The following is a 14,618-nucleotide window of genomic DNA, read 5'->3' as shown; positions in this document are numbered from 1 at the left end:
TTTTACTGACACAATCTCCTAGTTGTATTTAATGATACTTGTTGACTCAGCAGACCGTCTCATGTTTACTTTCATTCTCCTATCCGCCTTTCATCTCAGCCAGAGACTGTTTAAGCTAGAGCACTATTTCTTCCTTCGATCCAAGGACCACATGAATAACAAACACATGAAAATGAACACAACACTTTTCTGGACCTCAAGAGTAACTGCACTTGAATACTAGCCGCTTGATGAGAAGGCATGGTGTTACCCTTTCATCGTCTCCGGTGCCTGGTCATTCCCATACCAGCTTGTAACTGAATAGTTGCTGGTTAACATGACCAAATGATTGAGTAAACAAAGAAGTCAGGTGTATTTGCTCCTTTCTGTTTTAGTAAAATTAGGGCTCAAACTTGGAACATATTCATGTTTTCCTAGCATCATGAATACAGTATTGTTTTTTGGTATGAGAAAACACTTTGTTATTGAAAATTTTCCAAATCCCCCAAAGAAAGAGGTTATTCAGTGTTGCTCATCATTTGGCATATCTTAGAAACTGACACGTTTATTTTACTGGCGATGTAATGACATATAAGTTGTTTTTTATCATGATAGATTTGGAACTTGTCAGTTTCATTGAGAATCTCAATAATCACTTACTACTGCTGTACCATTAATTATTTGTCACAGAACACAGAACACACTCTTGGTCCTTGCCTTCAGTGACACTGGACACAGACAGGTAAGAATTCTGTTCTGGCTCAGCTTTTTAGAATTTCTGCAATGGCCTCTCTTGAGGGCATTTGTTTGGGTTAAGACATGATCTCATAGGGGTCCATCTAAAATGTGCATGTACCCAGAAGCGATCATTTCACCAATCACCGATAATCCTTAGCATAGAACATAACATTATATGTTGAGCACCAGTAAGCACTTCTCCATTTTATGAGGAAACTGAGGCTCACAGAAGCTACATGCTTTCCCCAATGACACAAAAACAGTGGAGACTAGGAAAATAAATTTGATCTTAACAATTCTCTTCCAGGCCTTAAATGTCTTCATTTCACTTCCTTACTTATTCAACCTACACAGTATGATATGTTGCCACAGAATCTCAACTTGCTTACTCTCTAGTCCTTTAGCTGAACTAACCCTGAGAAACACTAGTCTTGAACTAATCCAACTAGCTGTCCTTGGGGCTCCTGTGTTCGTACAGTATTGTTGGATAACATGAAACAACACTGAAGATCGGGGCCACTATGGAGGTGCAGTTCCTAGACCCAGATGGGTCCTCAGCGTGGCCTACGTAGTCCTTCCATATTCTCTGGTCCACTCCTGTTATCTTTCTGAATGGGACCACTTCCTTCGGGTCCTTTACTCACCCTTCACTTGTCACTTTCCCCCAATGACCGCAAGTCCTATTTTACTGCAAAGTTGCCTACTTCGTCTTTGGAAAAATGGTAGAAATCTTGACATTTCTGTTCTCTGAAGTCAAAATTATTTAAAGCAACTGTGTTTCCCCCAAACATACAATTAGTTACTCTTTCAATGAGCATCAATAAAAAATATTCATCCAGGACTTGGTGTCCTGGATTTCAATGACAGCTGTGCCTGGTTTGAATTAGTCATATGTCGAGTCTGTGAATCTTATCCCTGTATACATATGATTTAAAGAGGAGGCTGCTCGAATTATATCTAAACATAAATCACTCACACTTAAAAACTTTTAGATATGGTAGTAAATTGGGTGGAGTTTGGACAGGAGTTATTTGTGCGTATTAAACAAATTCAGTGTTGCTTACATGAACTCCTATACTACAGCATTTAAATTCTGCCACACACTAATACTTCCGATAAAGCATTAAATATCATCGGAGTACTATGTAGTTAAGGTGAGTATTCAGTGAAATGTTGGCTACTTTCATACATGATGGTTTGTAAAATTCTCCTACTTGTGGGTTATGATATCAAGCTCATCGCTGAAAGTATCACTAGTCAGAATGAATCAGAAAGGTACTGACTTTTCCCCTTGTCACCGAACATGTGCATCTCAGTTAAACTAAAACTAAAACAATAAACTATTAATTCTACAAAGTCGATTAATTTTATAGAAAAAAAATAGCATGCCAACAGTTAGAAAAGAATCCACTGAATACTCTTGCACTATTTTAAATCTATTAATCTATTTTGTAATATATTATTGTGCAGATTTCCTGATTCATTCATGATAAAAGGGCTTATGGAAAATGTATACCACCTAAAAAACTCTTTTTAAAATTGCCTTCTGCCAAAAATAGAGAAAACAACTATAAGATAGTTTGCATAGAGCATTTTTATTATTTTAAATAGTATTAAGATAATAGCATATTATTCTGGGGGTTTTTTGTACCAATATATTCCATACACTTCAACATTTAAATTTTTAATAACTGTCTTCATGATGACGTTTATTCTCAGAACTGGGGCATATAGTTAATGGATGTTTTCTTTGCCAGGCCTGGTGTTTTTAGCTAAGGTTGATGTTAAACACATACTGATTTAGATTTTACAGTAAATGCAATAGACTAGATAAAATATGGTTTTAATTTTTTAACTTTACAATTTAACTATAGTAGTAAAAGCATTATAAACAAATTAATAAAGTTATAGAAACAATCTGATTATGTTACTTAAAAACTAAGATGTTTGACTTTGTTACTTTCCTGCCACTATATTCTGAAGTTTTCAGAATAGAGATAGTGTGCATTTGAATTAATGGCTTTACCTGTAAAGTCTGAAAACTGAAAATCGTTTCTTTCTAGAACGTAAATTAGGAGTTGTTTATATAGAGAGGGCTTTTTCTCATGCACCAAATTCTAATTTGAACCATTAAAATCAATTGTCCTGCTCTTTAGAAGACTGAGTTTTAGTAATTTTTAGCATTTAATCATGCCATTTCATTGTAACTTTGTGGTTTAGAGTAGCACAAATAAGACTTATAACAATCCGTGAGTCCAAACATCCAGGTACTGCCTTCCCGGACATCCGTTGTATGATCAGGAAGTACTAAAATAATCTGAAGCCAATGTTAAGTCTTTCTGGCTATTATTAGCTATTTGAAAAGATCTAGATTCTCTTTTATCTGGAGATACCTTAAAGTATTAGTTGGCAATTAAACGTTTAAATACATTCAAAGATACCATTCGGTTCATGTAAAATGGAAAAAGAAAGCAACAAAACAACATGTCTGTGAAATCAGGGCATTTGTGAAGAAATCTGTATGTGAATCTTAACCTTGCGGCTCCAGAAATTTTAGTGAACCAGAAAATCTAAAGCCATTTTCCCCACCTACATACAGATACGTATCTCTATAATACAAGTGTGTTCAATTCTTTGATAAAGTAAGATAAAGGGAAAGTAATTTTTTGAGTGTGTCATGAAACAAAACTCATTTTACTACAACACATTTTGAAAACTCTTTACTTTGATAACGTTTAATCTGCTTTCTCGTATCTTTTTTTTAAAAAAGAGTTCAACGAAACTCTCAGTCATTTCACAAATCACGTTTCCCAGTCTTTCTCCCTGATTTGAAATACACTAGTCTCAGTTTCATAATCCACTGGCCAGAAACCATATCACTGTGGACATTCTTGCTGCTGCGACAGGTGTTTGTCAGTTCCTTAAGTTGCTTTCCTCTCCCCTGAGGTGGTGTTATTTCCGGTACATTCCAAAGCTCTGAAAAAAACTTTCACAGTCTCTTGCCAAGCCAAATCATGACTCGGCCTCAAAGTTATTGAGAACCCATTATCTTCAGGCTTTTATTAAAGAGGAAAATTGTGTGCGTCTTTCTATGATTCTGATTTTTTTAGCAACTAAAATATTTATAAAGAGTTTCATAAAAATAAAACTGAAAATAGAAAGAGTTTTTGTTCAGAAGCAAACACTCTGGTTGTCTGGGAATAGGCAATGATTATATTCCTGGTGAAGCTGAGTAAAAAGATTTTCATCATCCATTTAGATCACCCTGAAGTTCGACACACACATAAACAAAACTGACCTTGATAACTTGCAGTCTAAGATTTCTATCTGCTAATGTGTCCTCTACAGGTGAGGGTTCTTCATGCACTGTATAGCTAAACTTTTTATTGCACATCTTAAGGTGGCGAGGGATGCCTATAGAAGGCATATCGTCAATCAATTGCTTATTTACATAGTTTTCTCTCTCTCCGTACATTGCACCCTTTCTTCACCACGTAAACCCCAAGCTTGCCATAATATGAATGATTCATGATCAGAGCACACACACACTTTAGAACTGTGACAAGGCAACAAGAAGATAAGATTGCTCAAACTAACCTTTTGGAAGTTTCTCAGTCCCGCTGAAGGCAACCAAGGTAAGAATGTGAATCAGTGGAATGTTGATGAGCTCTCTCATGATTAATCCAGGCTCAGGCAGGAGAAAGTTCCTTCTGGACAACTCAAGGAAAATGCCCCCACAGTTTACATTTTAAAGCATGGTTTGTTACAAAAGGGTCATCTGCTAATGACTGTGTGTGTTGGTAGCTCCACTGGCTCTAAGTATAATCAGGAATTCTCAGACTTGGCTGTAATGATGGACACAGCCAGCTGGTGAGTATCTACTTAGGCCAGTAATGCAAGTGTAGGGCTGGAGGAACAAGGGAAAGAAAATCCCTTTAGAATCCTTTTTAAGACAGTGGCAGAAGGACAATACCAGATGCCTTTTGCAACCATCGCTGTATTCCCTGAGGTATAGGCTTCCCGATCTTTTTTTTTTTTTTTTTTTAGGCGAGAGGCAAGCCCTTGGGTGACCTCACAGACTACAAGGACCTTGTCAGCTTACAATCCCTTATTTTTCACGCCTACAGCACCTGGTCTTCCTAGGTGGTCTCCAGCCAAGTACTAACCAGGCCCGACCCTGCTTAGCTTCTGAGATCAGATGGGACCGGGCTTGTTCAGGGTGGCATGACCGAAGACGGCTTCCCGATCTTCTAATTCAGCTCACCACCTCTCCCACATTCACAGCAGAGTCCTGGGTGTATCTAATTGTGACTCCTCTCCTTCTCTGACGCCACCTCCTACTTCCAACCCATTATCAATACCTACAGATTGTATCAACTCAATATTCCTTGAGTCCTTCCTCTCCTTTGATTCCAACTAGTATAACACTATCCCAACCTCCTTTTTAGACATTCATCTTCTCTGAATGACAGCGATAGCCTACTTTCTGTTCTCTCTGCCTTGTGTCTTACCATCCTCCAACCTGTTTTCAGACAGTCTCTCCTGCTCAATAGATGTCTGTGGCTCCTTATCACATAAAAACATATTTAAACTTCCCTTGTGTGATATAGGAGGCCTTAGCTTAACTCTGTCTACCTGTTAGCCTCATGTCTTATAATTCATCTAGACGTCTTACTTTAATATTAGTAATCCATCTAGACTTCTTATTTTAATATTAGTAACCCGTATATATAGCTTTCTTGCCTCCGCAAATTGCTCATACTGTTCCAGCCTCTTAGAATGCTTTTCCCCTCCTCTCCACCCAGTTAATATCCATCTCGGCTGATCATCGTCTCCTCCTGGGAGCCATCCCAGACCCCGAATTCCATGTCTTTTCAAAGTTGTGTTAGGTTTGCCTCCTCTCTATCATTGCACTTACTGCATTGTTTGAAGATCCTTTCCCTCTCGTATCAGTGGCACACTCATTCCTTGGCTTCACGAGTCCACTGAGTTGGCAGCGTGAGCTGTCAGCCAATTACATTCCTTGCAGCAGATTCTCCTGAAGGCACACCTCCATCGCCTCCAAATGGGTCTGCTAGGTGAATTGCCTTTCCTCACTGAACAATATTTCGTGAGACTTTTCTACGTTAATATGTACAGCACTATCTCGTCATTTCTATTGGCTACATAATCTTCTAAATCGTAGATATAGGATGGTATATTTAACCACTCCCCCTGCAACTTATGAGAGAACCCATTTCCCCACACCTTTATCAACACTTACCCTTGAATTCTTACATTTAAATAGGATAAAATTGGTATTTCATTGTTTTAATTTATATTTATTTCACTGAACACTATCAATCATGAGAATATTTCATATTTTTGTTGTTATCCATTTTCTTCTTCTGTAGCTTTTGTCTATTTTCCTCAGGTTATTTTTCTTTTTATTATTATTTTATAGAATATTTTTAATACTCTTGGTGTAAATAGTTCATATAATTTGTCTGTTGTATATTTTGCAAATATTTTCTATGTAGAACACCTTGACTACCTAGCCATAGTGGTTGATTCAGAAATAGGCTTATGGCTCAAGTTCACTAGTCCAAGGTCTCCCTGGTATTTCACTGGACCTAATGCAAAATGTCTTCCCTCTTAGATCACCACCTTTGAGGCCCAGGTAATCTAGAGCTGTTGGAGGCTTTCATGCTCCATTCACAAGAACCATTGTGAATGGCAAAGACAGATCTATCCACCATTGGACTTCCTTGTTATTTAAATTAATATGCCCTCTCCTTTTTGGCTTGGCTACTATAAGTTTGTTTTCTTAAACCGCAATCAAAATAACCCTAATGTAATTTTAAGAGAAGAGATGTAGATTTGATTAGGCTTCTGCTCCAAGAATATTCTGAGAATGCCATATATTTCATGGAAAATTTAGACATTGGCAGGACGAGCACATTTTTTATGTGAAATTCAAGAATTGCCAGGATGAACAGTGTGGCTACCTGCCATTCTCATAAGTAGCACTAGTAAAGCACAGGGCTCTGGAAATTTGGGGGACTATACATTTGTGAGCGAAAGTTCAGCTCAGGATCAGGACCAGACATCAATGAAGGGAAGTACAAGGTTTGACACTCAAGAAACCTTCCCATTCAAATGTCCAGAAGGAGGATTTGTGAGTGAGCACTCTCTATCCTCTTTTCCCTTTTCCCTAAAACATCAAACAAGCATGGATGGTGCTCATTTTGAATCCAACAGGAACTGTACCCTATAGACCCAGTGACTCCAGGAAATTATCCCGTACTTCAAATAACCAGCACAACCCATCTGAAGGTGACAATAGTACTGCACAAAGCTAAGAGGAGATAAAACTCTGTTGAGGGAAAAATGAAGCCAGAATTTGAGGGAGAGTGCTGGTTCAAAATGAATTCATCATTGGCTAAAAGAAACCCATGGAGACTGTGGCTTAGGCATGATCCCAAAGTGTGGCAGCTGGAGGCTGTCAGCCAATTATGCTCCTAGCTGCAGTTTCTTGGAACTTGGATACAAAATGGCCTTTTATCCTACAATATAAGTAAATCTATTCCTTACAACAGCAGGCTCATTCAGCCTCAGAGAGTGGAGACTGGATGCCAGCCAGTTATTTGGCTTCTTTCTGGGCATGTGGAGAGTTTATGGGGTTGATGGCAAGTCTTCCCTTTAATAAAATGCAGTCAACCACCAATTAAGCTTGCCTTGCCACCTCTTGCATCTCTGCTTCTTCATCTCAGAAGCTGGCGAGGCTCCTGGGAAGTAGGCTCAAAGCAAGTAGCACCATTCTGAGTCATATCTTTAACTAGACATTAGAATGTAGCTGCACAGCAGCTAATGAGACCAGCCCATTCCTGCTGGAGTCAGCACATCGCCAAGCAAGCTCTCCCGGTTTGCACCACACTTTCATACATCCGGTGAAGCTTGGCTAAGAGCCCCTTCTAATTCTCTCAAAGGTCAGTGACCTAATTATCTTCCTCACTAGTCAGCAGACAGTAGGTCAGAAATGCCACATGGATGACCCTTTCTGAAAAACTCCTAGGAAAGTAAAAAAGATATTCTGAGTTGTATTTTTAAAAAGGAATAGAATTTCCCATTAAATATTAGGACAGTGATGAGAGATATGTCAATATTTTAGAGGCCTACAATCATAAAATTGGGAGGGGCTCTTAAAAGAAAATGTTTGTCCAATGAATGTATAAATTTTACTGAATACTTACTATCCAGCAATAAACAATGGAGCTTAATGTCTTTTTATGGGGTGAATATTATACAATGACATAACTAACTAAATTATAACCTAGAGAGATATCCTGTACTGTAAAATTATATAAAATGGAACCTAGCTTAGTCTCAGGGCTGAAGAATGACTTCAGTGAGAAAGTGTCACAGAGGCTATATCCTGCAGGATAAATAAAAGTCAGACAGCTAAACTAAGGAGGTCTGGGAGTGGACTGCAGCAGGTAGTGGGAGAAAAATGTAGAAATAACCGAGATATGAAGGAGCATGGTGAGGTGATGGAAATGAAGGCAGGTCAGTGTGTTCGGAGTACAGAAAGGGAGCGTAAACACTACAGAGGCGGGTAGAGGAGGTCATCCAGGACCTTGTATGTCTCAGTAAGAACTTCATTCTAATAGCAGTGAAAAGCCATGGAGTGTAGATTACAATGAAAGCTATGAAAGTCAATCAGATACGCAAAGGGGAGAGTGTAGAAGGAGAGAAAGCCCTAGAACTGAGCCATGAAACGTTCCAAGCTTTAAAAGTCAGTCATAGATTAAGAGCTAGTAAAAGAGATTGCCAGGAAGCAGGTAGTGAGATAGAAAAAAAAAAAATCACAAAAATGAAGGGAAGAAAAGAGAGCATTTCCAGCAGGAGGGTATGCTTTTAGGAGTATGCCCAATGCTTCTGAGAAGTCAAGTAAGAAAGAATGGAAAGGTTTCCGTTGAATTTAGCTACTTAGAAGTAATTTATGACCCCGTTAAAGGGCAGTCTCAGGGAACAGCAGGGAATGAGGTGAGAAAACAGAGCGGTATATGTGGCGAATAGGAAGTGAGAAAATGGAGATGGTACATGAATATGAATTTATCAAGAAGAGAGAGGATGAGGGGGAGGAGAAAACTGAGCAGCAGCTGAAGGTAGAGGTTCGATGGAGACAGAATTTACATATTTTTAATTTTTTTTGAAGGTGCGCCTTGAAGCATCCTGTGGAATGAAAGAGGTTAACGACACAGGAAAGAGAAGAGATAGTTCAAGGTCTCGAAGCAGGTGGCAGGGGCTGGAATCCCGAACACAGGATCTTGTAATAGAGAATGATGAGGAAGGAATGAGCAGGAAAATACGTAGGCGGGGCGGCGAAGAGTTTATTGAGCCCTCATCTGATGACTTCTATCATCTCTATAAAGTAGAAAGTGAGGTCAAAGGGGATTTAAAAGTTATTCTGGAGAATAAGAGAGCAAGAGAATAAGAGAATAAGAGAATAAGAGAATAAGTTGAGGTTGTTCACTCTGAAGTTATATTGATACCTGGACACTCTGGTGTGAATTTTTTTTTTCTCTAACGCGGCTCAACTTCCCAAATGACAGATGTTAGCGAATGGTTGGGTTTACTTGGGGGCGGGGGTGGGGTGGGGTTTGAGGAAGGAAAGAGTATTTGTTAGTGATTCATTAGTTCCTGGAAGCAGCATTCCAGAAGAGAGATTGAAATGTGATGCCAGGAAGCAAAGCGGATGTATTGAGAACAGAGATAGTCGATAAACAGGTGTTGTTCCTGGCAGGTAGGAAAAAGAAGGTAGGAAAATGGACAGTAGGAGCAAGGGCTGAAAGGGAAGGATTCAGCGATGCGGGTCGGTTTAGGCCAGTTTAGGAGTTCACCTTGGGAGCATAGCCAAATACTTTTTGTGTAGCTAAAGCTCATTTCTCGGAGTAGAGACCAGCCCTGAGGCTGTTGTTACTGCACACGAGGAATGATGCCATTGTGATTGTGTGGCTGGAGAGGAAAGGACCGACTTGAGGCAAATATGGAAAGGATTTGGTCTTTAAGTCACATCGAATACCAGATTTCTGACCTGAAAAGTTGAGTGGAGTACGGCTGCTGGAGTGTGGTGTCACCTCTGAGACTGGGACAGCCCAGGAGCAGGAAAGCTGACAAGAGGGTGAGGGGGTGGGGAAGAAAAATGGAGTGAATGTAGGAAGTAGAGTATTTAATTACACGCCAGCAGGAACTTCCAAAAGGAAATGTTGTCTATTGAATTGGTCAATGTATATCCTATGTCTCTTGAGCTGCTGTTCAGGTCCCCAAACCAAATAAATGGCCTATTCAAATAGAACAAAGGGAGATATATAAAGGCATAAGGTGTCAGAAAACCACAACAGTTAGTGCAGAAACTGTGAGCCACAAGTCTGTGGGTTTTTGCCATCTCTAGGCCTGAGGGCTGAAGGCACAGAAAAACAGTTACTGGAACCTAGAGGCGGAGTGGGCTGTGTTGCGAGTGAGCTCCCTAACAGGGTAAGGGACTCGGCCAGCTCGTGAAGATGCCTTTGATTTCTGGCAGATGCTCATCATTGATCAAACCCTGGAAACTAGAAGGCAAGGAAACCCATTGATAGAGTTCATAGAAGTCCATTTCCATAGTCACAGAGCAGGGAGAAGTAGATGTAGAGGACAAATGGAAGGTCATTTAAAGAAAAAGAGGCACACCAGTACTCCCATTTGTTGCAACAAGTACTTTTTGAATCATTCAATCAGCATGTCTAACTTTCATCCACCTCTCTACTTGTTCCAAAAGACAACTATGCTGCTTCTGTATCATACCAGCACTTGCCTCTTTGAAATACATCTTCAATATTCCAGTGTGTTACAGGGGATTTTCCAGACTATGGATCTACTACTTTGGCTTTTCTAGGCCTTGAAATGATACTCTTCTGAGACCTCTAACCTATTGTTCATATCCCTGAATTCAGCACTTCTTCCTGGTTCATTCAGCCTCACTGGCAGCATCAAGATATCAGTATGAAAAACCTATGGAAAACTCTAATATGGCTATAGTTCAAAGACCCTGAAGTTCTCACATCTGGCTGAAATAGTATTGAGGGAAGAAGCCCTCTACATTGCCTACCAGGGGTGCCAATTTTATCAGCCACCCACTAGAGAAAGCTATGAAATGGTTGTTATTCTGGCAGGTTTCATATACCTTGCCTCAATCTGCTGCCACAGGTTGTTCATACTCTTAATGCTGCCAGAGGGATTTTCAAGTAATTTTTAAAATTCTCCATTATTCATCCATCCATTAGAATGACCTAAATCTGGAATACCAAACACTGACCAGAATGTGGAGCAACAGAAACTCTCACACATTGCTGGTGGGAATGCAGAAAGGTACAGCCATTCTAGAAGACAGTTTGTGGTTTCTTACAAAACTAAACATACTCTTACCATATGCTCCAGCATTCATATACCTTTTGGTATTTACTCAAAAGAGTTGAAAACTTATGTACACAAAATCCTGAACACAGGTGTTTATAGCAGCCTTATTCATAATTGCCAAAACTTGGAAGCAACCAAGCTGCTCTTTAGTAGGTGAATGGATAAATAAACTGTGGCACATTCATACAATGGAATATTATTCAGTGCTAAAAAGAAATGAGCTAGCAAGCCATGAAAATAAATGGAGGAACCTTATGTAAGGTTCTAAGAAAAAGAAGCCAATCTGAAAAGGCTACGTACTGTACTATTCCAACTATATGACATTCTGGAAAAGGAAAAAAACTGTGGAAACAAAAAGATCAATGTTTGCCAGGGGATGGAGTAGTGGGAGAGAAGAGATGAATAGGCAGAGCAAAGAGAATTCTCAGAGCAGTGAAAATAATCTCTGTGATATAGTAATCATAGATATCTATCATTATACATTTGTCCAAATCTTGTAGAATGTACAGCACCAAAAGTGAACCAACCCTAAGGTAAACTATGGACTCAGGGTGACTATGACATGTCAATGTAGGTTCATTCTTGCTAAAAAAAAAAAAAGTACCATTCTGGTAAATGATGTTGATAATGGGGGAGGTTTGTATGTGTGGGGATAGATGGCATATGGGAAATCTCTGTACTTTCTTCTCAACTGTAAACCTAAAACTACTCTAAAAAATAGTCTTAAAATATAATTTATGTAAAAAGTCATATACAATAATATTATTCAATTTATGTTTTGATTAAAGTTTTAAATATATGTTTAAAAATATATATTATATATAAAATATGTATATATATTTTTAGAAGATATTTATATAAATATGTATATAAATATATATATTTTAGGAGATATATATATATTTAAATCCTGGCAGCTACAGCTGCCTTATGACCAAATACTAATCATAAAAGCATCTTTGCAAGGAAAGCATTATCCTTTATAATGAAGTTTTGGGTTTATTTAAAAACTCAGTATTTGAACCTCTTCCTATGTTTGTGTGAGTTTTGGTAGGAGTCAGGTCCCTGCTCCCCCTATGAAAGCCAAGAAAAGCGAAGACTTACTCTTGCGAACCGTGGTAGCTGGATATGGATAAATGACCTAAGCTCAGACAATCAGACGCCTTTGTTGGAACTCCGAATCTGGAGCAAGTGACACAAAGAAGGAGTTAGTCAGGATTCATTCCAGTAGCAGTGGCATCGAATGTTCAGTGGCAGTGGTGCCAAGAGCAGTATGCTGTCGGGGCAGTGCCTCAGCAGTATCCAATATCCAGTGATGACAGTGCCAGTGGCTGGGCCCTGGGTCCAGCAGCAGAGCTGTGTCACCCTGACCAGGCTGTTCCTCTGCTGAGATCTTGACCATTGTGCTTGCAATCTTGCTGTCTTTGGTTCTTGCCTAGATCTCCAGCATTCCCTGGGATTCCATAAGCTACCTAATATTCTTCCAATAAATTCTTTTTTCTCCTAAATTAACCAGGATCATTCTCTGTTGACTGCAACAATAAAGGTCTGTTTTTGCAGATAAGAACATTAAAGCTCTGAAAGGTTAAGAAATGTGCCCAAACTCTTATAACTAGTAAATGATGGAGGCAAAATTCTAATGCAGGTCTGTTTGACTTCCAAGTATGAAAATTTTCCCCCAAACCACTGTATCTACTTTGCAAGTATACACTTTATATTATAGGTGGGTATTTTAATGGCCAACCACGCTTAGAGTTTAACTAGTCAAGGTAAGCAGTAATCATCTTGAATATAACTGAGAAATCAGGGAAATAGCAAACGATGTTAACCAATGACTCTAGAAGAAGAATGGGGATGACAAATGCTATCCCAAGATCACACTGGACACGATCTGCCATATGTGGATGAGTCATCCAGGCTTTTTAACAGATTGGTGTGAATGATCTTGGCAAGCAGCCTGGCTCAGATGGTGACCCAATATGTCCACATTTCTACTGATGAGATCAGTCAGGGTTCTGGTGAGACTTAGCCTAATAAACTTGGGAAGGTGAGTAAATAAATGCCTCCTTTTCTCTGGAACCAAAGGTAACTTTTCTCAGACACAATTTAGGTATTCCTGACTTTCTAAGAAACTAGACAATTTGTACAGGATTTTCATCCAAGTCACTGCTTCCCTTCTACTTCCTGGTTCTTAGTAAAAGAAAAATCTCAGGACTTACTGCCTTTAAACTTAAAGTAGTCCAGTTGTTGATGGAGATGTGGAAGGTACCAATGTCCTTGGAAGAGTAGGAGATGATAGCATCAGAAACTACAGACCCTAAAAACTTGAGAGTTCCTGCACTGAATTACTCATGTTTGTGTTCACCCATTGCTTTTGCCACTTACTGGATTATGAATGGGAGAATTGATTACTGGATTTTATCCACTTATCTTACTGTCATTAATATTAATTATGAACTTTTTGGGTACCTGCTTATCTTGGTATATTAGTACCTAAGATGTTGGACAAGTAGAGAAGTGAAGAGTTTTTGGGGTTTGTTTTCTCCTTAACAGAAAAAGAGGGTATGTTTCTCCATCCACTAAGACTTCAATTTTACATCAATCTTATGCATGTAGGCTTAGTTCATATAATCTTTCTTAGAGCTAGAGATCTGGACACTAAAAGAAACTACTTGTAGTAGGGTTTTATTCATACCTTAACATCTCCAATCAGGAGCTTAGTGCAGTTTGTGAGGAAGAAAACTGGCAGGCAACAGTTTTAGCAGAACTATTGCTCCCTGAGATAGTATAGTCTATACACTTAAGGTAAACCCAATAAAATTCCAAAAGTATTTTTGGAACTGGAATAATTGACTTGAAATAAGAATTTGTTTAATAATTATTAAGTAATAACTTAATAAGAAACTAAATAAGGAAAAATAATCAGTGAAAATTGTTGAAAATATAAACAAGGAGTAATTTGCCTATCAAATGTTAAAACATACTGTAAATCTATAATAATATAGTGTGCTAATAGTCTATAAATAGATCAATGGAAATTGAATAAAGATGACATTTTAAATTAGTGGGAAAAGGTGACTTATTAGGCTAACTAAAAATATCAGTTACATCTGTAGCTTATATATTACACCAAAGTAAAAATCTAGATCGGTTAAAAGTACTAGAAGGAAAAATGAAAAAAAATTCTTGTGGCAAAACCCTTTCGTATGAAGCAAAACCTGGAAAACAAATAAGGATGAATACATTTGACTATGAAAAGTTTTAAAATTTGCCTAGGAAAACATACTGCCATAAGTCAAATATCAAAATGAAAAAAAAAATCACTCAGCTGATAGATATCTCAGTATGTATCTTACTTGAATTTTCCTCAACATATGACAATATTGGCCAATTTTTTTACATGAAGTTCTTTTCTACTTGACTTTTTGATACTGCTCATTCCTGGTTTTTTTTTTTTTTTTTTTTTT

The 14,618-nt window shown here is 38.4% G+C and overlaps 1 protein-coding gene, 1 long non-coding RNA gene and 1 pseudogene across 2 annotated transcripts in view; 1 reads left to right on the top strand and 2 right to left on the bottom strand.

The window, feature by feature from the left end:
• MUSK (muscle associated receptor tyrosine kinase) overlaps window positions 1-4,393 on the bottom strand; it is an 83,772-nt gene extending 79,379 nt beyond the window's left edge. Inside the window, exon 1 of the mRNA XM_039870682.1 lies at window positions 4,315-4,393. Coding sequence (XP_039726616.1) covers window positions 4,315-4,393 — 79 coding nt within the window. The remainder of the gene's footprint in view (window positions 1-4,314) is intronic.
• The window catches only part of LOC120608745 (uncharacterized), a 59,859-nt gene that overhangs the window by 36,129 nt on the left and 9,112 nt on the right, over window positions 1-14,618 (top strand). Inside the window, exon 3 of the long non-coding RNA XR_005654513.1 lies at window positions 670-721. This is a non-coding gene — a long non-coding RNA (uncharacterized LOC120608745). The remainder of the gene's footprint in view (window positions 1-669; window positions 722-14,618) is intronic.
• Window positions 4,836-4,953, bottom strand: LOC120608801 (uncharacterized; annotated as a pseudogene).

The sequence above is a fragment of the Pteropus medius genome, unplaced genomic scaffold (genome assembly GCF_902729225.1).
Source record: "Pteropus medius unplaced genomic scaffold, Ma_sr-lr_union100, whole genome shotgun sequence".
In the NCBI taxonomy this organism is placed as follows: domain Eukaryota; kingdom Metazoa; phylum Chordata; class Mammalia; order Chiroptera; family Pteropodidae; genus Pteropus; species Pteropus medius.
Note: the sequence above shows the minus strand (reverse complement) of the source record. Positions and strands in the feature narration are given on the sequence as shown.